Below are 24,963 nucleotides of genomic sequence, written 5' to 3'. Positions count from 1 at the left end.
GAATTACGGGAGTTTTATGTTTATTTATGGATTTTAATTGCAGTATCTGATTTTGATCTTTGATTTGTTGGCTTTTCATGTTAAAAATTCAACAGATTCAAGTTACTTTTATTGATAAAAGCAAACAAAAAGTGCTTCAGGGGTAGTTCATGTGTCGGATTTGGATAAGGGATTCATAAAGATAAACAAAGAAAACACAAGTCCAATGTACTCGAAAATAAGTGAAAAAAATAAAAGGTCTTTATTAACATGGCTATTCCTTGAAAAGAGTGCCTACGTCTTTTCTACGAGTTATTCTGATGAAGGTAAGTGCTGTTTTTAAAGAATAGCCAAGTTAATAAAGTCTTTTTAGATTTTCAATTACTATTCGATTGTCTTGGACTTTGTTCGTTGTTTATTTTATTGACATTTCAGGAGTTTGAAACAATTGTATGAGAAATAATATATAGAGATATAAGTCTGTAACATAATAGAAACAGTAATGGCAGTTTATTTCCAGGCTTTTGTACTGTAAATTATCAATACAGACAATAAATCACTTCGACATAAGAAAAAAGTCAATAAAAATCAACTTTTCAAACTTTTAAGCGTCAAAAGTAGTTTGAGGTAAAATCAAGGACCCATAATGTACACTACTGGTCAAAAGTTTGGGTCAGTTTATTTATTTATTTTATTATTCATTTTATTTAATAATTAAAATACAATTATTTTATTATTCAAGGCGGCATTTATTAAATGTAAAAAATAGTTAAATTGTTTAATATTTATTAAAATTTTAAATATCTGCTTTCTTATGATATGTAGTTTCAAATGAAATTATTACTCCAGTCAACATTGCTTTTATTACTATTAGATTAATAATAATAATAAAAATAAATAAATAAATAATAATAATGATGCCAATAACAACAACAACAATAATAATAATAATAATAATAATAATAATAATAATAATAATATAGTGATTTCTGAAGGATCATGTGATTCTGAAGACCGGAGTAATGAGGCTGACAACTCATTATTAAAAACAGTGGAATAAATAATTAAATTAAATTCTAAACTACTTTTGAACAGTTTTTTTACAGTGCAATAACATTTCACAATTTTACTATTTGTTGATTGAAGAAATGCAGGCTTGGTGAGCAGGAGAAGCTTATTTTAAAAGAAACTTTTGACCGGAAGTGTAATTCAAAAGCATAAATAAACAAAAAAACAAACAAACAAAATAAATAGAAAGCAGTTTTTTACACTGTATGTTCTGTCTCATTCCTAATTGCATTTTAACAGTTCGTAGCACACTTTAGGATGCAGTGTGGTCTTTGCATGCTCTCTTCGAAATTACGTTCTAAGTCTTATATTTGTCTGCCACTGGTGGCGCCGTTGTCTTGTTTTAATCGCGATTTTCGTTTTTTTCAATGCAAAGTAGTCTGTCAGGTGACTTTGCATGCTCCGTTTGGAATTGCGTCCTGTGTTTTGGATTTGTTTGTACTGTTTTGCGACATTCGTTGATCTGAGTATTCAGGTTTGACTATTTAAAATGCCTGCTGATAGCTTGTCTTACTCTTTTATTTGTGTGATTGTGTTAAATAGGCATTTTTTAAGTCTGTTTTAATACATCATGAACATTTTTTTCTTTGTATTGTTGGCAGATGACGTTCACAGTAGCATTCAGCTATCTTATCTTATATTAAATTGTGATTTTATGGTTTTATTATGGGTCTGTGGTTAATATGGTTATATTATATATTACATATTATATATGTTATATATCAAGCATAAATACAAAATCATATGCTAATGTAAATCAATTTAAATATTTATTACCATGTACATATTATGTAAATATTTAATCATCAAAGCATGTGCATATAATATAATGTATATATATATATATATATATATATATATATATATATATATATATATATATATATATATATATATATATATATATATATATATATATATATATATATATATATAAATTTCCTTAGGCTGAACAGACAGAAGAATGACCCGACAACTATTTAGTCATGTCTTTACGCAGCGGATGCCTTTCCAGCTTTATCCCAGTATTCATGGGCCGTTCTAAGTTTCTGACAGTATGATAACCTTGGTTAAAAATATCACGGTTTCACCGTATCTTGGTATTGTGAGTACTGCTTTAAAATCATTTATTTTTGAATGTCTGAGTAAAAAACAAAAAAAAATGTTCACCATTGAACACAATATATTTGATTATATTAAAATATTTTGGAACAGTAAACATATCAGGGTAAATAATTAAAATAAATAATTGACATCTGGTGTCTACATTAATTTTAAAGACACAGGTTTCTTTACAAAAAATAAAAACAAACTAAAACAAACCTACATATACCTTAGTGGTTTTAAAACCTAGGTATACCTTAGACCGGTTATCGTCCCATCCCTATAACACTATACTGGGGGAAAATAATAATAATAAAAAATGATATATATATATATATATATATACTGTATATCTAATCATAATTATATATTGATATGTTAAGGTAATCAGTTTAAATATGTAGCACATATATAAATAATAAGTATTCAATCTAAATAATCATAACAAATAAACAACAAAGTCATAGATCATTGCTAAAACAGCTTCAGGGTTTCAGTAAAACTATAACTAATACTTTATTAATATTAAATTGTACTATATTCACTGCCAGTAGTAAAGGCAAAAACCGAAGTAAGTATTCCTGGTACTCTCTGCAGATGCCATCTCATCCGGTGACGATGAGGACGACACAGAGCGGTCAGACGATGTTGGGGCAGACGGCGAACAAATGCGTGAGTATCGGGACTGGGGGCTGATTACCATCTCAAATTAATTTTATGTCTGAGGTCATATTTCTAGAGAATGTTGACAACTACAACACAATGCTTTTTACACATTAGTAAAGGCATTTCATTTGTGCAACACTGACTGTGGCAATGTTGAAAGCGCATTCTTTAAAAAGGACAGATTGAGGTGACTGATGATAACTGTGTAGCAATCCCAGTGCAGACACATTCCCAAAATTCCAGGCTCCGTCTTTCCTTCTTTCTTTGTGTCTTTTGTGCACTTTCCTTCTCAGATTGCTGCTCCTTGAGAGGCCTGTCTGTAATTTACCTGCTAAGAGATGTGTTTTGAATTGAACTGTGAGGAAATGGAAGGACCCGAGGTTGAATGTGAATGAAGTATAAAAACAGACTTGTTTATCAATAGCTATGGTTTTGTTCACATGTTTTAATGCACATTTTGTAGGAACTATTTTTAGCCAATAAGAAACAAATGTGCATAAACTATAATGGAAAAACTTTTACTCTATAAAATCCAGCATGTACTCAAAAAAAGTTGTGTGATCCTGTTTTAACCAACGCAATCTCACTGCAATTCGGAACTTTTTGATTTAGTGGCTAATTCGTATGAACTTATATGATATAATTCGTACAATTTAGTACGATTTGCTCATCACCCAATGACGGTTGAGGTTAGGGGTGCATGGGGTTAGTTGCCGCGCCTCCTTTTTAAAATCATATATTTTCGTACGACTGAACATGTACAAGTTTGTACGAATCAGCCACTAAACTGACAAAACGTAAAATACTTAAGTTTCCTTGTGAGATCAGGCTGGTTTTAACACATCATGTGATCATAAAATGGTTGCAATGGGATGGAATTACTGAGCAAACCCGTGGAGCGAGCACATTCTGAAACATTAAACAACTGTTATCTTGGACATTCTGAAATCCCTCAGCCAAAGTCTGTCATCACAGTGGTTCAGTATTATTATTATTATTATTATTATTATTATTATTATTATTATTATTACCTCTATAGCTGTCTTGAGCGTCTGTGCTCCTAAAGAACTTCTCACGCCTCCAGACGTCACTGAATAGCATTCATTGCATTTCGTCTTCTAAGGCGCAGCTCATTTATTATAGAAGAAAAAAGGCCCACAGTGGCTTCTTCTCCTGCAGAAAACTACATTTTCATTTTAAATATTTGCCTCAAGTTTATCAGGAAGTGATGATTTTGTTCTGTTTGACACATTGAATGGAAACGCTGCTTTATTCGCTGTTTTATGTGATATTCTAGTTTTGGGAATGAGTCTAACACATAACATAACAACACATAACAACACTTTGTTTGGAAAGATCGCTTGTAAAGTACTCACAGGATGACATTTTTTTTTTTAGACCAATTATTTGACAAAATTCGATTGGCTTAAGGTTATTGGGGAGAATAAGCCATGTGACCAACAGCGTTTATGATATTTACACATTTAATTCAATATAAAACTGTCAAAAAACTGAACTTTTATACATTTTGAAGCCTAAATATAAATTTAATTCAATATAAAACTGTCAAAAAACTGAACTTTTATACATTTTGAAGCCTAATTATAAATACCAAAATTACAAAACTAAAGATTGACTATAAACACCATCATTGGCAGATCAGTTTTCACCATTTGGAGCCCTATCATATATATATCTCTATCATATATATCAATAAGGCGCAAGACGTATTTGGCACAATTTACTGCTATTTTCAGACCAGTGCAACCCTAATTTTCACGTGATGCGCCACATTGTTTAAATAGAATTCATTTTGGGGACTCATAGGTGTGCTGGTCTATAAAGGAGGTGTGTGCAACTGACTCTTAAAGAGAATGGGAGATGAGACTCTGACTGGTTTAATGCATGTTATTCTCAAAACACAACCAAAACTCATTAGGAGAACACGCACAGCCCTGTTAGACCATGCGCCAGGGCACAGAGCATATTTTTCTCGCCCTTAATGCTTTTGCACCATGTGCTTTAGACTTTACGCCTAGATCATTAAAATAGAACTCATAATGTCCATAAAGAGATAGCTCGCCCAAAAAATGAAAATTACCCCTTTTATTCAGCCTCATGTGGTTTTAAACGTTTATGGGTTTCTTTCTTCTGTTGACCACAAAAGAACATATTTTGAAAATTGCTTGCTGATGTCACCCATTGACTTCCATATTAGGAAAAAAGTCATACGCAAGTTCAATGGCTGACCTCAACCAGCAATTGTCAAGATATCTTCTTTGTGTTCACCAGAAGATAGTAGTGAAGGATGAGTAAATCGTGACAGAAATGTAATTTTTGCAAGGACTATTAACCCTCTGTTGTGCCATTTAGACACATTTGCACTTTTATTAGACACATACACTACCTGAAAAAAGTCTTGTCGCCTATCCAACTTTTAGGAACAACAAATAATAACTTGACTTATTCAAATTGATCATTCGGTATCAGAAGTGGCTTATATGAAAGGCAAAGGCCTCTAGATTACGCTTATTTGACCAAAGTAAAATAAGATCATGCCTTGATTTTGAATTATTTAGTTAGGACAGTAAGGTCTGACTTTGCTTAGACAAAAGTCTTGTCATTTAACAGAAATAATGTCCAGTATAGAATATAAAGTCATACTGCAGTGGAAACAGAATGAATATTGTGAGCTCCCATGAGCTTGGAGGACTGCATCCATACATCTCTGCACTGACTCAAATCACTTATTAATAAATTAGTAGGTCTTCTGCAGTATTTGTGATGATTGGGATCAGGGCCGGAGCAAGCTGAACTGCCGCTTTAGGCAGAGGACGATCACGCTGCCCTCAACCCCAATGTGAAAACGAAAGTGACCGGTTATGAAAATGAAGTGAGGTGTTGCAGACCTCTATTCTGTTGCCCTATGCGCTGATATAACTGAGGACGTGCGGGTGTCGCGGACCTCTATTCTGTCGCCCTACGTGTGGATTTAACTGAGGACACGGGTTATGAGGGAGGTGTCGCAGACATAACAGAGGACGCGGGTGGTAAGGGGAGTGTCGCGGACGCCGCCCTCTCTATACTGCCACCCTAGGCGGCTGCCTAGGTCGCCTCTATGGACGTGCCGGCCCTGATTGGGATGCAGTTCAACAGATGACTCAAGGGAAAAATCTACCTTCTGCCACTTTTCCAAATGATCACCTAGACGTCAAGTTAATATTTGTTGCTCTTACACTTTTTCCTAATATACAAAATAACAGATATTTCCATCCATAAACCCATTTACAAGATCAAAAATTAAGTAAAACAAAAAGTTTTTTTTGTCATTCAATACTGTTTTTTTTGTGTGATTATTTATTTATTGCAGAACTAAGCCAGCATACATAGCTAGCGGCAACTATATACTAGCCAGGGTTTGCATTAAATGAAAATACATAAAAAAATGAGAATATTATTAAAATAAATAATTCTTAAAAAAATAACAATACACAGGAAAAGAAAAAATCTGGGGTGAGAATAATCTAGTTATAATATAAGAAATTGTCTTAATAAAATCAGACCATGCTTTGATTGTATGGGGTTAAGCTCTGTTAATTTTTGCTGTAGAATGTTCCAACAGCGCAATATTTTTCAGTTCAATAAGCCACATTTTATCCGCTGGGAATGCAAGTTCATGCCATATTTTAAACATAACCTTCTCAGCTGCAGTTAGTGCAAATATCCTGCCTTGGAAAGTGTTTAAGTTTAGATAATAATCATCATTCAATAAACAGATATTGGGAGATTTAGAAATAAACACCTCACACAATTCTGAGACAGTTTGAAATACCTTATCCCAAAATGTACTGATAAGTGGACATTCAAAAACATATGCATATATGTCATCATTCAACACTGATGTTAAAGTCAGAGGTTTTCGTTCACTTCATGTGTATGTCAATCAGTGGCAGGTGAAGAAATTTCCACTGTCGAAACGAGCATCGTACCCAACGAAATCTGTTTTTAGTTTTGCAAATCTAAATATTAAAGAGGCTTGTTGGAATAAAAATGGAAAACTTCAATGCTTTATTTAGTCATTCAGCGCTCTTTTGTTGAAGTCAGAGCTTTTTGTTAACTTCACATGAATGTGAAGCTGTGACAAGTGAAGAAATTGACGTTGACTACATTTCCACTGTCGAAACACGCATCATACCCAACGAAATCTGTTTTGAGTTTTGCAAATCTAAATATTAAAGAGGCTTGTTGGAAAGCGGGGTGGAGCGACGTCTCTCAGCTAATGGGCTCTGGTTTGGATCTGCACCAACACTTCTCTGCGTATGTTTTGGAGGTCTGGCCTTTGGCTGCGTATGAGTGGATTGGGCTCGGGATGGAGGGGTGTTTAGCATTGTGCTCGGGGCGGTTTTCGGGCTCGGTGGGTTGGATTTCTGCCCAGCTCAACCACTCAAAGCTCTTTGATATTTTCTGTGCAAAAGCGGCCTCAACAACAGCGGTCTCAAAAAACACCAATTTTTTCCCTCCTCTCACGAGAAAGTTTCCTTTATTTGTGAAATGTTTTGCCCTCGGATGAGGTGCGCTGGAGTACACAACACTGGGATTGTTTAAAGACTGAAAGTCTGGTTTGGATGTATTTTGGATGCCTAATCTAAAGGAATTAGCTGCTGGGATGTCTCAGTGTTTCTGTTTACCTACAGATCTGTGCAGATAGCATTGGTATTTGTTGATTGTTTCTTCTAGAAAGCCATGTTTGAATGTCGGTCAGTCCATCTTTTACTTGAGGTCACCTGTTTTAGGTTTTCCCAGGACCTATTTGACTCTTTTGTCACAATGTCATTCTCATCTTCACTACACTCCATTTTATTTTTTGGAAATATGCTCATTTTATAGCTCTCCATGAGTTAAACATTTGAGTTTTGCTGTTTTTAAATCCATTCAGTAGATCTCTGGATCTAGCAGGAGCGCTTTTAGCTTAGCTTAGCTTAGCATAGATCATTGAATTGGATTAGACCGTTAGCATCTCACTTAAAAATGACCAGAATTTTGATAATTTTTCAATTTGAAGCTTGACTTTCTCTTGTTTCTTGACTGACATAACATTAAAAGTTGCTATTTTTGCTGGACTGATCTTGTTAGGAACTCTACTCTCATTCTGGTGTAATTATCAAGGAATTTTGCTGTTGCACTATGACTGTAGCAGTGCAATGAAATTACTTAGCGCCTGAAAATAGTCCAAAAATATTACATATGATGTCAAATATTTAGGAAAATTATAAGAATAAAAATATGTTCTGAATCATTTCTCACAAATATCTTTATGATTGCAAGTCACGCTTCTTGTGCAAGCAGATGGTTATATTGATGGAAATTAGCCAATTTTCAAACACTGCTGAGAATATAATTTCTAGCCATATCAGCCTAGAAAATAGCAACATTATTTTGGTCTTGGTACACAGTGTCACTACAGAAAAGTCAAGCTCTCAAAACTCTGGTCATTTTTGACAGGATGCTAATGGTCTAATCCGATTCAATAAACTATGCTAAGCTAAGCTAAGCTAAAATTGCTTCTGTCAGAGCCAAAGATAGGCTGAATAAATAAAAAAAAAAAAGTAAAATTTAACTGTTTAACTATAGGGGAGATGTAAATTTAGCCTATTCAACCAAAAACAGTGGAGTGTTTCTTTAAGTAAGCTGTAATAAGTCAGGCATTTACACGAAATCTCTTTTAAGGTCAATATTATTAGCCCCCCTAAGCAATTTTTTTTTCGATTGTCTATTGAACAAACCATTGTTATACAATGATTTGCCTAATTACCCTAACTTGCCCTAATTAACCTAATTAAGCCTTTAAATATCACTTTTAGCTAAATACTAGTATCTTGAAAAATATCTAGTCAAATATTATGTGCTGTTATCATGGCAAAGATAAAACAAATCAGTTATTAGAAATGAGTTATTAAAACTATTATGTTTAGAAATGTGTTAAAAACTTCCATTAAACCAAAATGGGAAAATATACAGGAGGGCTAATAATTCTGACTTCAACTGTATATATTATGGTGTCCACAGGGGGATTTAGGTCAAAGAGAAATGACCGTTGTAAATGAAAACCCTCAAGATGAGATGAGTGGTGAGGAAAGAAAACAGACAGACAGATAGATAGATAGAAAAGGGTTGAGTTTGAAAACCAATTAGCCTGCCTTCACGCTGAAGGGAAGATGTCTGTTTACAAGTCTCATATCAAGTCATTTTGCAGCCTTCCGGTTAGCGTGTCTGTCGAACAAAAGAAATTGGATGTGATGGTCCAGTTCCTTCTTGGCAAGCCGCTGTGCTTTCGGGCCGACTTGTTTTATCCTCTTTTCTCTTGTGTATTTTCGGAGAGTATGTTTTAATTTAAGTCGCCGCTCACTGTGAGTTGCAGACATCTATTAAGCAGATGGGCGGTGCGGTCATGCAGCGCTGCGAGTGTGAATAACTGTTTCGATTTGCATCCATGACCATCATGCCTTGCTGTTTCCTCTTGCTGAGAGGCAGACAGCTCCTGCTTTCTCATTATTGGGGCGTTTGGGTTGAATTTAAATGGGTGTCATGTTTAATGTTTTACTGTATAGGTTTCATTCAACACAGGCTCATTGTGAAAACGTACACCTGTATACATTTCTGGAGAGTGCAAATTATGTAGCCAGAGCTACGTATGGATGCATGTCGTGTTTAAAATGAATGCTACGGGGGTGGTATGATGGTGTAGACGGCTTCTGTTTCTGACCGCTTAAGTCCGTGTGGACGGATTTTCTGCTTTTACCAGCTTGCCCAGTAGCTTGAGCCTTGCGAAGAATGGTTCCAGAAAGCAGGTAAGACAAAAACGAAAGGCAAAAAATAAAATAAACATGTAAATAATGGTGAGAACGTGGTAAGGTCTAAAAACATGATAAAAATCAGCCGGCCGTGAGGGCTTTTCTTTTTCTGGATTGGTGTTGAAAACACTGTCGATTGGGTTTAGGGAAGGGGGCGTTTTGGGGGATCGATCGGTCACTCAGTCAGTCAGTCGACAGCAGCCTGTGATGGATTTAGGTGAGAATAGCAGGGGCAAATGGCACTCGAGAGAAATTTGAGATCTGAAAAAGCGTACACATCGGCCTCTGGTGGATTTACGAAAACAAAAACTACAAAAATTGTAGCTCCTGGGACATATTTTGCACTGTCCAGAAATGTATGCAGGGGTACGTATCAATAATGAGCCTGTATTGGTTTTAATGCGTTTGTGTTCTTTCAGCTTTAGTACACTATAAAAAATAGCTGTAAAGGTTACAGTATTACTAACAATTTTGGTGGCAATATCTTAATAATAAGCAGGTAATTAGCTTGTAGTTAATAGTGGGAATTGGTACTTAAACTACATTGTTACCACATATGAATTAATTCTAAACAATAATTAAACAAATCAAGTTTTAAAAATCAGAAATGTCGCCTGAAATAAAATAAGCTGTAAAAAATGCTGTAAAAAAGCCAACATTGCCAAACAACTGGCAAAAGATTTTGCCAAGATTGCCAGTAATACTGTAAAATTTAAAAGCTCAATGTAAATGAACAATTACAATTGTGCTGCAGTTTTACAGCACAATTGTAATTGTTAATTTACAGTTTTACTGGCAACCAAAATGAATACTAATACTGTTAATTTTACAGCAATGTCTTTTTACAGTGTACTTTATTGCAGGTGGTTTTCAATACAACATTTCTAACCCAAAAAATACCTTAAGAACTTTTAATAAGCAGCAAATTAGTAGTTTATTGAGCTAATAGTCTTAGTTAATAATGAGAATTTTACCGTAAAATAAAATGTAACCATATCTGATTACTATTTCATATATATATATATATATATATATATATATATATATATATATATATATATATATATATATATATATATATATTTATATATTTATATATATATATATATATATATATATATATATATATATATATATATATATATATATATATATATATATATATATATATATATATATATTCACCTGTACTACATGTCTTTGGACTGTGGGGGAAACCGGAAAACCCAGAGGAAACCCACGCGAAGGCAGGGAGAACATGCAAACTCCACACAGAAACGGCAACTGAGCTGAGGTTCGAACCAGTGACCCAGAGACCTTGTTGCTGTGAGGCAACAGCACTACCTACTGCGCCATATATATATATATATATATATATATATATATATATATATATATATATATATATATATGTATGTATGTATGTATGTATGTGTGTGTGTGTGTGTGTGTGTGTGTGTGTGTGTGTGTGTGTGTGTGTGTGTGTGTGTGTGTGTGTGTGTGTGTGTGTGTGTGTATATATATATATATATATATATATATATATATATATGTATATATATATATGTATATATATGTATATGTATATATATGTATATATATACATATACATATATATATATATATATATATATATATATATATATATATATATATATATATATATATAATATTAAAGTAGCAGTTAGCTTTAGGTATAATTAGGGATGTAGAATAAGATCATGTAGATTATATACTTTAATAATAGGCAGTCAATAAACCACTAGTAAGTAGTGAGAATTAATACTTAAGTCAAAGTGCAAATTAGACAGTAAGCACAGTGCAATAACTGTCATATTTATTTAAAGTAATTGCATTTATCTATCACGACACATTCCATTTGTTCATTGATTAATTGAAAGCTGATCTTCAGGACTCTAAACCATTGAGTTTCTTTTTTGGCTGACGGTGCAATCCAAGAGCTACTGTTTTTGGCTTTCATCTTGAGTTTTTCCATAAACATAGATCTAGAAAGCCCACTGTAGATGTCAGCGGCTGATGTATGAACTGCTGAAAGCAGATAAGCGCAGAGGTGTAGATGATAAACCTCCAGTTTGCCTGGAAATTTGTTTTGTGATGCATATCAAAACCTCATGCAATCTTAAAGGATCCCGAGATGCGCTTTGAAATGTGATTTTTTTTTTTTTTCAGTGTTTATCGTAATCTTACCTGAAACACGAAGACATGGGTGGGACATATAGTAGCTGTTCTCTCTTTTTAAAAAACAGCCAATAGTGTTTTGTTTCATCACAGCTTTGCCAGTGAGAGTGGCTGAGCTCAAGCGCATTAAATGAAAAGCAAATGAGAAGTGATATGAAGGGGGCCGGACATGTCAGATACTAGAGCGCATCTGATTGGTCAGACGACTTAGCTGTTTCCTAATGAGAGTTTCCAACAATATTGTATCTCTGTCCCATTCTCCTAATTGGTCCCACTTTATAATAAGTCGCATTAAGTACTAGGTACTTACATTAATGAAATACATTGGTACTATGTTCTTATTATTGGCATACATGTTATTACATTGTACTTTCATATTCATAATGTGTAATTGCATCTTTATTTAAACTATGTACTTACATTTATAATTACGCTGTTGACCTTACCCTTACACCTTAACCTACATTTAACCCTACCCATACCACCTAACTTGTGCTAATAGATTTTAACAGTTAAAGTTGTTGTATATAAACAGTTAACCTGCAGGTATATAGTATAGGCGATGTTTGTATGTTCAATGAAGTGTATTTGTGCATTAAGTGTATGTGTTGTCCTCAAAAGTCTTCGATGCTTGGAATAACTTCATCTCAGTAGCACCATAAGTGTTGTGCAATACATTATACACACAATAAGTACTTTAGTAGTTAAGGCCACTTAATATAAAGTGGGACGCTCTAATTAGTGTTTCACCTGGTTGCCCATTGTTGACATCATCAAAGCAAAATTGCTCAACAATTGTATGATCAGCATAAGCCTTGTTGATACACTGTTGGTAAACACTTTTTTCTTTCTCTCAGGGCTGCCATATTGGACCTTTCCAGAGAAGATGGAGAAGAAGCTGCATGCCGTCCCGGCGGCCAACACGGTGAAGTTTCGCTGCGCGGCAGCCGGAAATCCTAAACCCAAAATGCGCTGGCTGAAAAACGCAAAACCCTTCAGACAGGAGGATCGCATGGGCGGCTACAAGGTAAGAGATCAGCACTTGTGCTGTGCTCTTTATAATTAACTACCTGGCAAAGGTCTTGTCATCAATCCCAGTTGTAAGAGCAACACATAATAACTTGACTACTTGCTGATCATTTGGAAAAGTGTCAGAAAGTAGATTTCTCAGATGGATCATCTGTTGAACTGCATCCCAATCATCACACATACTGCAGAAGACCTACTGGAACCCGCATGGAAGCAAGATTCTCTTAGAAATCAGTCAAGTTTTGTGATGGAAAAATCATGGTTTGGGGTTACATTCAGTATGGGGGCGTGTGAGAGATCTGCAGAGTGGATGGCAACATCAACAGCCTGAGGTATAAAGACATTTGTGCTGTCTATTACATTAGAAACCACTGGAGAGGGCAAATTCTTCAGCAGGATAGCGCTCCTTCTCGTACTTCAGCCTCTGCATCAAAGCTCCTGAAAGCAAAGAAGGTCAAGGTGCTCCAGGATTGGCCAGCCCAGTCTCCAGACATGAACATTATTGAGCATGTCTGGGGTAAGATAAATGAGAAGGCACTGAAGATGAATCTAAAGAATCTTGATGAACTCTGGGAGTCCTGCAAGAACGCTTTCTTATAAATCAGTGATTTGAGTCATTGCAGAGATGTATGGATGCAGTCCTCCAAGCTCATGATGGAGTCAGACACAATATTCATTCTGTTTCCACTGCAGCATGACTTTATATTCTATACTGGACATTATTTCTGTTAAGTGACAAGACTTTTGTCTAAAAAAATCAGACTTTACTGCCCTAATTAGATAAGTAAAAATCAAGACATGATCATATTTTATTTTTACTAAAAGAAGCGTCATCTAGAGGCCTTTGCCTTTCATATAAGCCACTTTTATTACCAAATAATCAACTAGTATGAATTTTTTTTTTAACATCCACATACTCAAAAAATGTTTTGCTGCTTGTTAACAGTACTTATTTTAAATGAGCTAAAAGTACATAATTCTGGATTTGGAGGAAACTTAATTGTTTTATGCTCAATCAGTTATGTTAAATTAGTGGATTTGTGTCAGGACAACATGAAAAATTTGTATGTAACCCTGCAGTTCTTACAGTGTTGTTAACAACCTTTACTTTGGACAATGTTCTCTTTATGGTGAATATAGGTTATCTTAAGAAATTTTACCGATTATTTCTTATATGGTCTCACTATTAACACTGGAACCAGCAGAATTCTGATGGGTCATTCAGAATGTTTATACTAAACTTGACCAAATTGAATTTTTTGTCAGTTTTTTATAGCTTCTACAGAGGTTTTAGAATTAAGGGGATAGTTCACCCAAAAATTTAAATTGACCGTTTACTCTCCTCTCCCTTTCATACCTTAATGCAGTGGTCACCAAACTTGTTCCTGGAGGGCCGGTGTCCTGCAGATTTTAGCTCCAACCCTAATCAAACACACCTGAACAAGCTAATCAAGGTCTTACTTGGTATGCTTGAAACATCCAGGCAGGTTACTTGAGGCAAGTTGGAGCTAAACCCTGCAGGGACACCGGCCCTCCAGGACCAGGATTGGTGACCCCTGCCTTAATGAGTTTTTTTTTCTTGTTGAACCCAAAAAAAGATGTTTTGAAGAATGTTAGAAATCTGCAGCCGTTGACTTCTACAGTAAGAAAAACAAATACTATGGAAGTCAGTGGTTACAGATTTCCAGTGTTTATCGAAATATCTTCTTTTGGGTTCAACAGGAGAAAGAAGCAAAGAAAAAAATGGAGAATGGGTAAATGATGACAGAATTTTCAGCTTTGGGTGAACTATCCCTTTAAACCCCACTTTATGAGTGTCTATGAGAAATGTAATTGATTGCTTAGCCTATAAATAATAAATCTTTAACACCTTTGCTTTTAAAAATATTTTAGGTATAAGTAATTCCGAGGTTAGTTAGAAATGTCAGTGTTTAAGAGCTGGTGCAGCAGCATTGACACTTGGTTAAAGTGTAATAGAAGTGTGGGGTTTGCCATTGGTCGATGTACCCCGATCAGTGTCTGTTTGCACTTCCTCTTCTGAAAACACAGCTGATCTGCACAGAAGCTCACTAATGATTGAGCTGCTCACGCTCGGATGATCTGAAAACTCGCACATGTCCTACTATAAGACCATCACCTGCTTTATTCCATAATCTTAAACTTATTGACTATGATGTATTGTGTATATGTTCTGTTTTTTTTATTATTTAATATTGTTAATTTTGTTACAACTTCCTGCTCAGGGACTACAGACTTAAATTAGCTTTATAGCTACTGTAACTCTGGCACAAGTCATGTCCCTGTATAAATAAGTAAAACAAATTATCTAATTAAAAATAAAACAGACTTAATTATATTATATTATATCAGACATAGACTTTAATCTGGAGAAAATGTTTTTAAATATGAGCCCTTTGAAAATCAATATCCAAAGTAAAACTGTTTTTGATAATCTTGTTCTTATGTATTATTTATAGTTGTTGATGTCATTTTTTATTAAAGAAAAATTGTATTTATAAGTATTTTTCAGAATTGATATTTATCAGTATTTTCCCAGTACTGGGTTGCAGCTGGAAAGGCGTAAAACATATGCTGGAATAGTTGGCGGTTCATTTCGCTGTGGCAACCCCTGATGAATAAAGGCCAATGAAATTAAAAAACAAATGAAAATGAATGAATGAATGAATGTTAGCATAAACAAAATCTATGCACAACAATCTGTGCATGTCAGTGTCCTCAGCAGTAAATACATGGAGAACATTTAGACAAATGTTATTGTAAGGAAAATAATTGGTGGTTGTATTGGTGTTAATGGCCAGTTTGGGTAGCTACACATTAACAAAGGAAAATTAAGACCTTTTTAAAAAAGGATTTACGACAGTAAATGTAAGACCTTTAAATGGCCTAAAATTATTTTGAGATTTTGGTCATTTTTAATTTTTAAGACTCTTAAAATGATGTTAAAATGCAAAATGCAAAAAAAAAAAAAAAAAAAAAAAGTGTGTGTGTGTGTGTGTGTGTTTTTTTTCTGACTTGTTGCATGTAGTGTTTTTACAAATATGTTTTTCTTATGTTGTTAATAAAGTCATAATCAGTCATTTACACAAACCTTTGATTAATAATTAAATGTTATTGTTATTTTATCTATTTTTTTTTAAATGCAAAACTATCCAGAACTGCAATTAAAGCCGTAGTTTTTGTGAAAATGTAACTTTTCTCAATAAAATTTAGTGTTCTATTTACTAAATTTAATGTAATTGTAAAGTCTATGTTTTCTTACACGTTACGTTTAGGTGATTTTATTTTGTAAAGTAAAATGTAATGATTTATTTCCCCAAATTAATTTAATTCTAAAGTTTTTGTTGGCAGACACATTGACTTAAGAATGTTTAAACTTTTATTATATAAATTAATAATTAGTGTAATTAAATGATTAATAATTAATTTACAAAAATTTGAATTTAATGTCAAATTTATGCTTAAAACATTAAATTTAGGACTTTTTAAATAAAAACTAAGAATTAAATTTGATTGTAAAATTAGTTTGATGACACATTGGATTTACAACATGTTGGCATTGTTATTTAGCTTCAGCCTATAATGCTTGACTGATAATCAAGTTTTAACGTTAATAATCCTTATGTTTTCATTAGTTGCGCGATAGACCTGGATGATCAATACTATTCATAGGAAATCCGTAGGTATAATTCTTTTATTAAAACATTTAAAAAGTTTTACCACCAAGTTTTGTCCTGCCACACCAATAAATTCCTTCATTCATTCATTTTCCTTCAGATTAGTCTCTTAATTATCAGGGGTCGCCACAGCAGAATGAACTGCCAACTTATCCAGCATATGTTTTACACAGTGGATGCCCTTCCAGCCGCAACCCGGTACTAGGGAACACCCATACACTCTCACATTCAGACACACACTCATACACTACACTCAATTTAGTTTATTCAGTTCACCTGTTTAGACTGTGGGTGAAACTAGAGCCCAGGCTAACAGGGGGAGAAGATGCAAACTCCAAACAGAAGTGCCAACTAGACCAGCCGGGACTCGAACCAGCGACCATCTTGCTGTGAGGCAACAGTGCTAACCACTGAACCACCGTGCCATCCCAATTTAGTTTTTTATAGTTTAAAAAACTTTTTAAAAGCTATAATTTTTTGTTATTTTCAAGTTTGTGTTGAAAAAAATGCATGTATACAACCGGAGATATTAACATTTAAAATATTTTGCTAAAATAAATTTTTGCTAAAAACATTTTTATTGATAAATTGTAATTATTTTATTATTAAATGTATTAAATTATAATATATATATATATATATATATATATATATATATATATATATATATATATATATATATATATATATATATATATATATATATATATATATATATGTATGGCAAAAAAAACTCCATAGCGTTTAGCTAGGCCCTGTATTAGTCTAAAATTTCATTCATAATTGTCTTAAAATATCTTAAAGTCTTAAACTTGCAGAAACCCTGATTTTATACTAATTTTAGAACATGCAAAAGAATTTTCAGGAAAGGCCACCACCCTTCGCCCAGACTGCGGCTTTTAGTGTACATAAGATATGAGATGCTCTGTGAAATAAATAAAAGCATTGCATAACTCAGATAAGCTGCGGTGCCTGCAGTGGCCGAGGCATCATTAGACGTGTCTCTGAAGGCCGAGTGTTGGATCAGGCTTGTGGATTGAGAGTCTCTATGGAGGAGCGGCTGGAGTTTGTGGCCTGCAGTCACGAGAGCTGCATTCCTGCGGTGGGGGCGCAGCTCGCCGTCTGTCCACACAGCCATATTACTGATCCCATGGTGCTCTCACTCGAGAAAAAAAAACGAAAAAAACAAAAGCACTCGTCTTAAGGGCCAGTCGCTTTCTCAACTAGAGCTGCACGATGTATTAAGAATGTGATCATTATCGCAATAATAGTTTGTTCAATATTAAAATGCTTTGAAATGGTCATTATTTTATTCGATGGTTGACATAATCTCACCTGAAACCTAAAGAGAGGGTGGGACAAACTGTAGCTCCTCCCTTTTTTAATCACATCTCTGCCAGTGAGAGTAGTTTGAGCTCAAGCGCATCACATGAAAAGCAAATGAGAAGCGTCTTGAAGGGGGCGGGGCATGTCAGATACTTGAGAGCATTTGATTGGTCAGAAGATTTGATGAGAAACTGAAGCATGAGCTGACGTGAAAAATGAATTTAGTGACAAACTGCAAGCGTTGGATGTTTGTATCTGTTTTATATTTTACAAACATGGATTTTGTGACTGTTTTGGAACACACTAGCTAATAGACAACCTTAAAATTAACAATTTTGATACCACAATCCTATTTTAATTTCTCTTATTTTTTAATTTCATCGAAAAGTCTCCAGAGTGGTTTGTATGCCAGGCAGACCACTGTGTGTTTTCGAACGAAATTGCATCAATGAAAATGTAGCGTGAGAGTTAATGGATGCTGGGATTTGTTTGAGATGAATTCAAGAATCAGAAACAGCCACCTGTGTGTGTTTGTTTGTGTGTGCGCCAGATATGTGCACGCTGCATAAACAACAAGTCTGTAAACTGCACTGAATGTGCTCTGTGTTTGATTGTACGCTTTCCCGTTCCAGGTTCGACTCCAGCACTGGACCCTGATCATGGAGAGCGTGGTTCCCTCTGATAAAGGAAACTACACCTGTCTGGTGGAGAACCAGTATGGCTCCATCAATCACACATACACGCTGGATGTCGTTGGTGAGTCTGTTTACAAGTGTGTTTAGATGCTTTTTTAAAGATTGTGTGATGCAAAGCTGAATTTTCAGCATCATTAAAAGCATTCAGAGTGATTGCAGTTGCTTTCATAATGTTTTAGGTAACATTTCAACCAAATATGATATCAAAGATATATTTATGAAAACAAGTGAAGTTTTCAGACTAAAAAGTATTTTCTGTGTTAACTAAAGTCTTCATATTCAAGGACTAAAAGCTCCAGAGAAGTTAGTTTAGTTTAGTTTAGTTTAGTTTAGTTTAGTTTAGTTTAGTTTAGTTTAGTTTAGTTTAGTTTAGTTTAATTTAGTTTAGTTTTTTGTTTTATTTTGTTTTGTTTTGTTTTGTTTGGTTTTTGTTGTTTAGTTTAGATTTGTTTTTAGTTTAATTAGTTTAGTTTTTGTATTAAAAAATAAATTGTATTTTGTTTTATTTTGCTAAATTGTATTTTATTTTGTTTTATTTTTAAGCACTAGTAATGTTTTTCTTAGATTTTTTTAGTTAGCCATTTTATTTTATTTGAATGTTTTTTTTATAAATTGTATTTTGCATTTTTTTGTTTGGTTTTGTTTTGCTTTGTGTTATTTTGTTTTGTTTTGCGTTTTGTTTTTTTGTTTAGTTTTTTGCTTTGTTGTTTGCTTTGTTTTGTTTTGTTTTACTCTGCTTTATGTTGTTTTGTTTTGTTTGTTTGTTTTGTTTTCATGTTGTTTTGTTTTGCTTTGCTTTGCTTTGCTTTGTTACAAATTTACAAAATAAATTTTATTTTGTTTTATTTGATTTTGATAAATTGTATTTTATTTTGTTTTATTTTATTTTTAAACACTAGTAATGTTTTTCTTAGAAATCTTTAGTTAGCCATTTTATTTTATTAGAATTTTTTTTTTATAAATTGTATTTTGCACTTTTTTTGTTTGGTTTTGTTTTGCTTTGTTTTGCGTTTTTTTTTCTTTGTTTTTTTGCCTTGTTGTTTGCTTAGTTTTGTTTTGTTGTGTTTTGTTTTGTTTTGTTTTGTTTTGTTGTGTTTTTTTTTGTTTTGTTTTGTTTTGTTTTGTTTTGTTTTGTTTTGTTTTGTTTTGTTTTGTTTTGTTTTGTTTTGTTTTGTTTTGTTTTGTTTTGTTTTGTTTTGTTTTGTTGTTTTGTTTTGTTACATCTCCAGTGTTCAATATCTCATAATTGAGCAAGAATGGTTGAAATGTACAGATTTGCTGCTCATGAAACATTACTGCACACTTGAAGTTTTTTAGAAACTGTGACCAATTTTATCTATTCAAGATTCTTTGATTAATAGTATTTTTTAGTTTAAAATACACACACACACTCACGCACACACAATGCATGCACACAATACATAATCTTTTGTAGCATTAAAATGTCTTTTAATCACTTAAAATCACTTTTGATCAATTTGTTGCATTTTTGAGAATATAATGCTAAGTATAATATAATGCAATAATGTATTGGTTGATAAATTGATTTTCATTTTATAATATAAAAATAAAGAACTAATATTGATCCAGCACTAATTTACTTATTCATACGATGGTGTATTCACTCATGTGATTATTCATATCTGTTTTATTCTCAAGGTTTTCTTAAAACACATCATCTTCTTATACTTGTTGTTTCTTAAAAAAGCTATCATGCAGCCCTAGAAGACTCGGAATTGTCATTTTCATTTTTTTTCCAGAGAGAAATATCCCTTTAGCTGGCGTCTGTCTGCTGTACTTTATTACTCGACTCAACCTGCCTCGTCTAACCTCAGAACCAAACTATATTTCTTTGCATGCACACACCCATGAACATGCATACACGTACAAAACACAGACACGCAGGGACAAAGCCTGTCTCTCTCTCACACACACACATCTATATGCTCCCTATTTAGGGCCCCTGTTCTGGGTTAAGTAAAAGCAGTCTTTCAGAAGGCCTGTGTTTTTCTTTTCTGTTTTATTGCGCGGCTGTAAAGCTCTTTTGTGTCTGGCTCAATCTAATACTCTCATCGCACAGAAAGCAGGAGAGAAAAGAGGCAGAGGAAAGGGGATTATGTTGTTTTTTCCCAAGTTGTTTTTCACGTTAATGTCAGAATAACCTACCTGGGAAGTCTATGAAAATGACACAATGAGATTTTTTTTTCTCCCTCGCTGACCCTTCCGATAGGTCGATGAGAGTTGCGCCGGTCTGAACTGGCCTGCATTTCAAAGCTGGACAAAGTACAAAGCGCTGACACTTAAAAAGAGCCAAAAAGACTCTAATTATTGCTGTTTACTGTGGACGCCGGCCAGATTGCAGAGCAGACATTTCTACTGTAGATCTAACTCCAACAATGAGTCTTTTTTAATCAATTCGCACACATTAAATGTGTTTTTGAGTCCAGCCCAGTCGACATTCACTGGCACTCATGTTGGCGCAAGAGTTAGCGAAAATGTCATGGTAATTTTAAGTCATTGCAAAGGTATATATTACACAGCCACAGACATGACTTAGGTGGAATTTTATTAAATTAAAGACTCATTCCTGACTTCAAATGAGTTTGTTTTGGTTGAGCTGTGGCCATTACTTCATCCTCTTGTTTTAATTTAGACTTGATCAATTGCGTAGTAGTGGATTTTTGTTCTGTTCAAGAATTCAATAAGTTAATACTTAGTTTACCTTGATTATTGAAATTGTTGCCACTGTGAATTGTGTTCACTTGTGTTTATTTAAATCAGAGCCACAAATGAAAAACCTAAATTTTTATACATAAATTTGTATTTATTTATTTAACTTTTTTATGAGGGAAAACTCTTGAGATGTGTATACTCAAATAAAAAATGGAAAAAAATAAACTAAATAAAAATTAAGAATTCATTCATCTTGATTGGTTTTTCACTATGTAAATGGGCAAACTAATGCATCAACAAATCCAGAAAACAGTGAAAGTAGGAAACTAATTAGGAAGTATTTAGAACAGAGGATTTCATTAAATGAAATTGAAGGAATATGGAAGTATATTGCTATAAAATTAATTTAGTTAAAAGTTAATATTAATATATTATTAATAATAATAATAATAATTACTAAAACTATATATAAATATTAATGAAAAAATATATAGCTTAAAAGGGCTTATTAAATACTTTATATATATATATATATATATATATATATATATATATATATATATATATATATATATATATATATATATATATATATATATATAAAGTATTTAATAACATATGTGTAGCTTTTTTAATGAAATTTACATTTAAAATATCTGCTAATAATGATATGCATATTCAAAAATTGATAAATTATTAAATTATTAACAAAAAAATTACTAAAATCACCTTTTTGCATTTTATCTGCATGATTTAAGGTTATTTTTTAAATGCCAGTAAATGAGTCAATTTCTCAGTGTAACTTTTTTGCGTATATTTGCATAATAGCACACTTTTTCAATCTCATAAATGTATACATAATATCTAAACTAGTTCCATGCACTAAAAGCCACATTAATTTATCCAATATAATATAAGGCATTATAATTAATCCAATATAATGCATTACAAGCCATCCAGGAGAATCTCTACCGGCTTGGATGTTTTAATCCACTCAGACCTAGTTGGCACACTAACTTACTGCATCTCCACCCTGATTTCTCTCGCAGCCAATCCCAGCAACCCCTCCCTGACCCGTTCTGAACAGCGTATGCTAAGTCAGCAGGCTACCCAGAGTTCAACAGTCTCGCTTTGGGATGCCAGATCAGGCTGTGAATGCCAGGCTAATGGAGTAATTGATTGATTGTGAATTGGTGGAGAATGAGGCCAGTCACTGGCACTTGGCTCAATTTTTTGGGGGGGAGTTTTTGAAGGAGGATCTGACCCTCAGCCTGATTTTAGCTCGGAATTTAGAAAGTTGCTTGGTTTGGGTAGTTTATAAGTGTCTTGAAGCTATTTTAGCTTGATTGTGTTGCAATCTTCAATAATATAGGATAATACATTAAAATAAAATATAAAATTATTGAGTGGATTATGGAAATACAAACATTGGGTTTTTTTTATTGTTACATTTTAATACTATTATATGTGTATTTAATCATAATTTTGAATAAACTTAAAATGCGTGTTAACCTAAAACACTCACCGGCCACTTTATTAGGTACACCTTACTAGTACTGGGTTGGACCGGCCTTAATCCTTAATGTTTCTTGGAACAGATTCAACAAGGTACATCCATGATGCGAATCACCTGTTCCACAACATCCCAAAGGTGCTATTGGATTGAGTTCTGGTTACTGTGGAGGTCATTTGAGTACAGTGAACTCATTGTCATGTTCAAGAAACCAGTCTGAGATGATGCACGCTTTATGACATGGTGTGTCATCCTGCTGGAAATAGCCATCAGATGATGGGTACACAGTGATCATAAAGGGATGGAAATGGGCAGCAACAATTCTCAGGTAGGCTGTGGTGTTGACACGATGCTCAGTTGGTACTAATGGGCCCAAAGTGTGCCAAGAAAATATTCCCCACACCATTACACCACTACAAGCAGCCTGAACCGTTGATACAAGGCAGGATGGATCCATGCTTTCATGTTGTTGAAGCCAATTTCTGACCCAACCATCTGAATGTGGCACCAGAAATCGAGACTCATCAGACCAGACAACGTTTTTCCAATCTTCTCTTGTCCAGTTTTGGTGAGCCTGTTTGAATTGTAGCCTCAGTTTCCTGTTTTTAGCTGACAGGAGTGGCACCCGGTGTGGTCTTCTGCTGCTGTAGCCCATCTGCCTCAAGGTGGGACGCTTTGTGCGTTCAGAGATGCTCTTCTCCAGACCTCAGTTGTAGCTTTCGTTCCCATTCTGATGCTCTAATTGAACTGCAGCAGATCGTCTTGACCATGTCAACATGCCTGCATTGAGTTGCTCTCATGTGATTGGCTGATTAGAAATTTGCGTTAGCGAGCAGTCGGACAGGTGTACCTAATATAGTGGCCGGTGAGTGTACGTTAAAAGACTAGCTCACCCACAAATAAATACTCCTTCCAAAAGTTTTCACCCTCGACTTGTTCCAAAGCTCTATTTAACATAAAAAAGTTTTCAGGATATTTTGAAGAAGCTAAAAACCTGTAACCATTCACTTCCGTTGTAGGAAAAACAAGTACTATTGAGATCAATGGTTACAGGTTTCCAGCTTTCTTCACAATATCTACTTCAGTGTTTAAGAGAAGGTCTAAAACAAGTAAAGGCTGAGTAAATGGACAGAATTTACATTTTTTCGGGGTGAACTATCCCTTTAACAATTCAAATCAACTCAATTCATCTTTATTTCTCTAGCGCTTTTACAATGTAGATTGTGTCAAAGCAGCTTAACATAGAAGTTCTAGTAAATTTAAACTGTCGGTCCAGTTTTTAGAGTTAAAGTTCAGTTTAATTCAGTTCAGTGTGGTTTAATTTTCACTGCTGAAAGTCCAAACACTGAAGAGCAAATTCATCGATGCGCTGCTCCACAAGCCCCAAACCAAGCAAGCCAGTGGTGACTATGAGCAGAGCATATTTTACTGTTTTTATTTCTAAAACACTCACTAGCAACTCCAAGGAAGAAGTTATTTTTTGTCTGACTTGTTTTAAAAGCAGAATTTGTGTCTACTTTTTTGTTTCTCCTCTGTTCTTCTTCCTCATCTCTCTGTCTTTTCTTTTCACTGCCCATCTGTTGGGCATCTTTTATCCTCTGCATCTCTTGACCGCAGCCATTCTTTCTCCTGCTCTCTTTTTCTACTTTGCACCATTGTTTTGAGCTTTTCTTGTACCCCTCTTGTGCCCCTCAGTGCTAAATCCTCTTAGATCCCCCGCAGACCTCCGCTTCATATGTGTGTGTGTGTATGTGTGTGTGTGTGTGTGTGTGAAGGCTGACCTCTCCTCATCTCCTGTCTGACGTCATGCGTCTGTGTGTGTTGAAGTAACCAGGAGACGCTTCACAATTACAGGGCCACAGTAATGTTGTGTTGTGAAGACAGTAAGGTGTGTGTTGGTGATGTGGTTCGGCGTGTTTAGCTTTCGACTTTTTCTTACTTTGGAAAAAGTGATTCGGTAGTTCTCACTGAATCCAAAGAAGGGTTAGTGTACAGTGTAGGAAATGTGTAATGTGTTTATCAAAATATTTGTGTGGATTATAGAGAAACCCAAAAGGTCCAGAATTTGTCCTTTTAATTATTTTATGTAATTTAATATTATATAATATGATTATTATATAATTAATATAATATATTTATATTCAATATATATTGTAATAAAGTGT

General features: G+C 34.1%; 1 protein-coding gene across 15 annotated transcripts in view; it reads left to right on the top strand.

Annotated features, from left to right (window-relative positions):
- Nucleotides 1–24,963, top strand: part of fgfr2 (fibroblast growth factor receptor 2) — a 127,079-nt gene that overhangs the window by 37,524 nt on the left and 64,592 nt on the right. For 11 of the 15 annotated variants that reach the window (NM_001243006.1, NM_178303.3, NM_001243004.1 and 8 more), the window contains 3 exon segments: nucleotides 2,749–2,823; nucleotides 12,725–12,894; nucleotides 18,550–18,673. In NM_001243006.1, the coding sequence (NP_001229935.1) occupies nucleotides 2,749–2,823; nucleotides 12,725–12,894; nucleotides 18,550–18,673 (369 nt within the window). 15 annotated transcript variants of the gene reach the window in all.

The sequence above is a fragment of the Danio rerio genome, chromosome 13 (assembly GCF_052040795.2).
Source record: "Danio rerio strain M-AB ecotype USA chromosome 13, GRCz13ab, whole genome shotgun sequence".
NCBI classification, from domain to species: Eukaryota; Metazoa; Chordata; class Actinopteri; order Cypriniformes; family Danionidae; genus Danio; species Danio rerio.
Note: the sequence above shows the minus strand (reverse complement) of the source record. Positions and strands in the feature narration are given on the sequence as shown.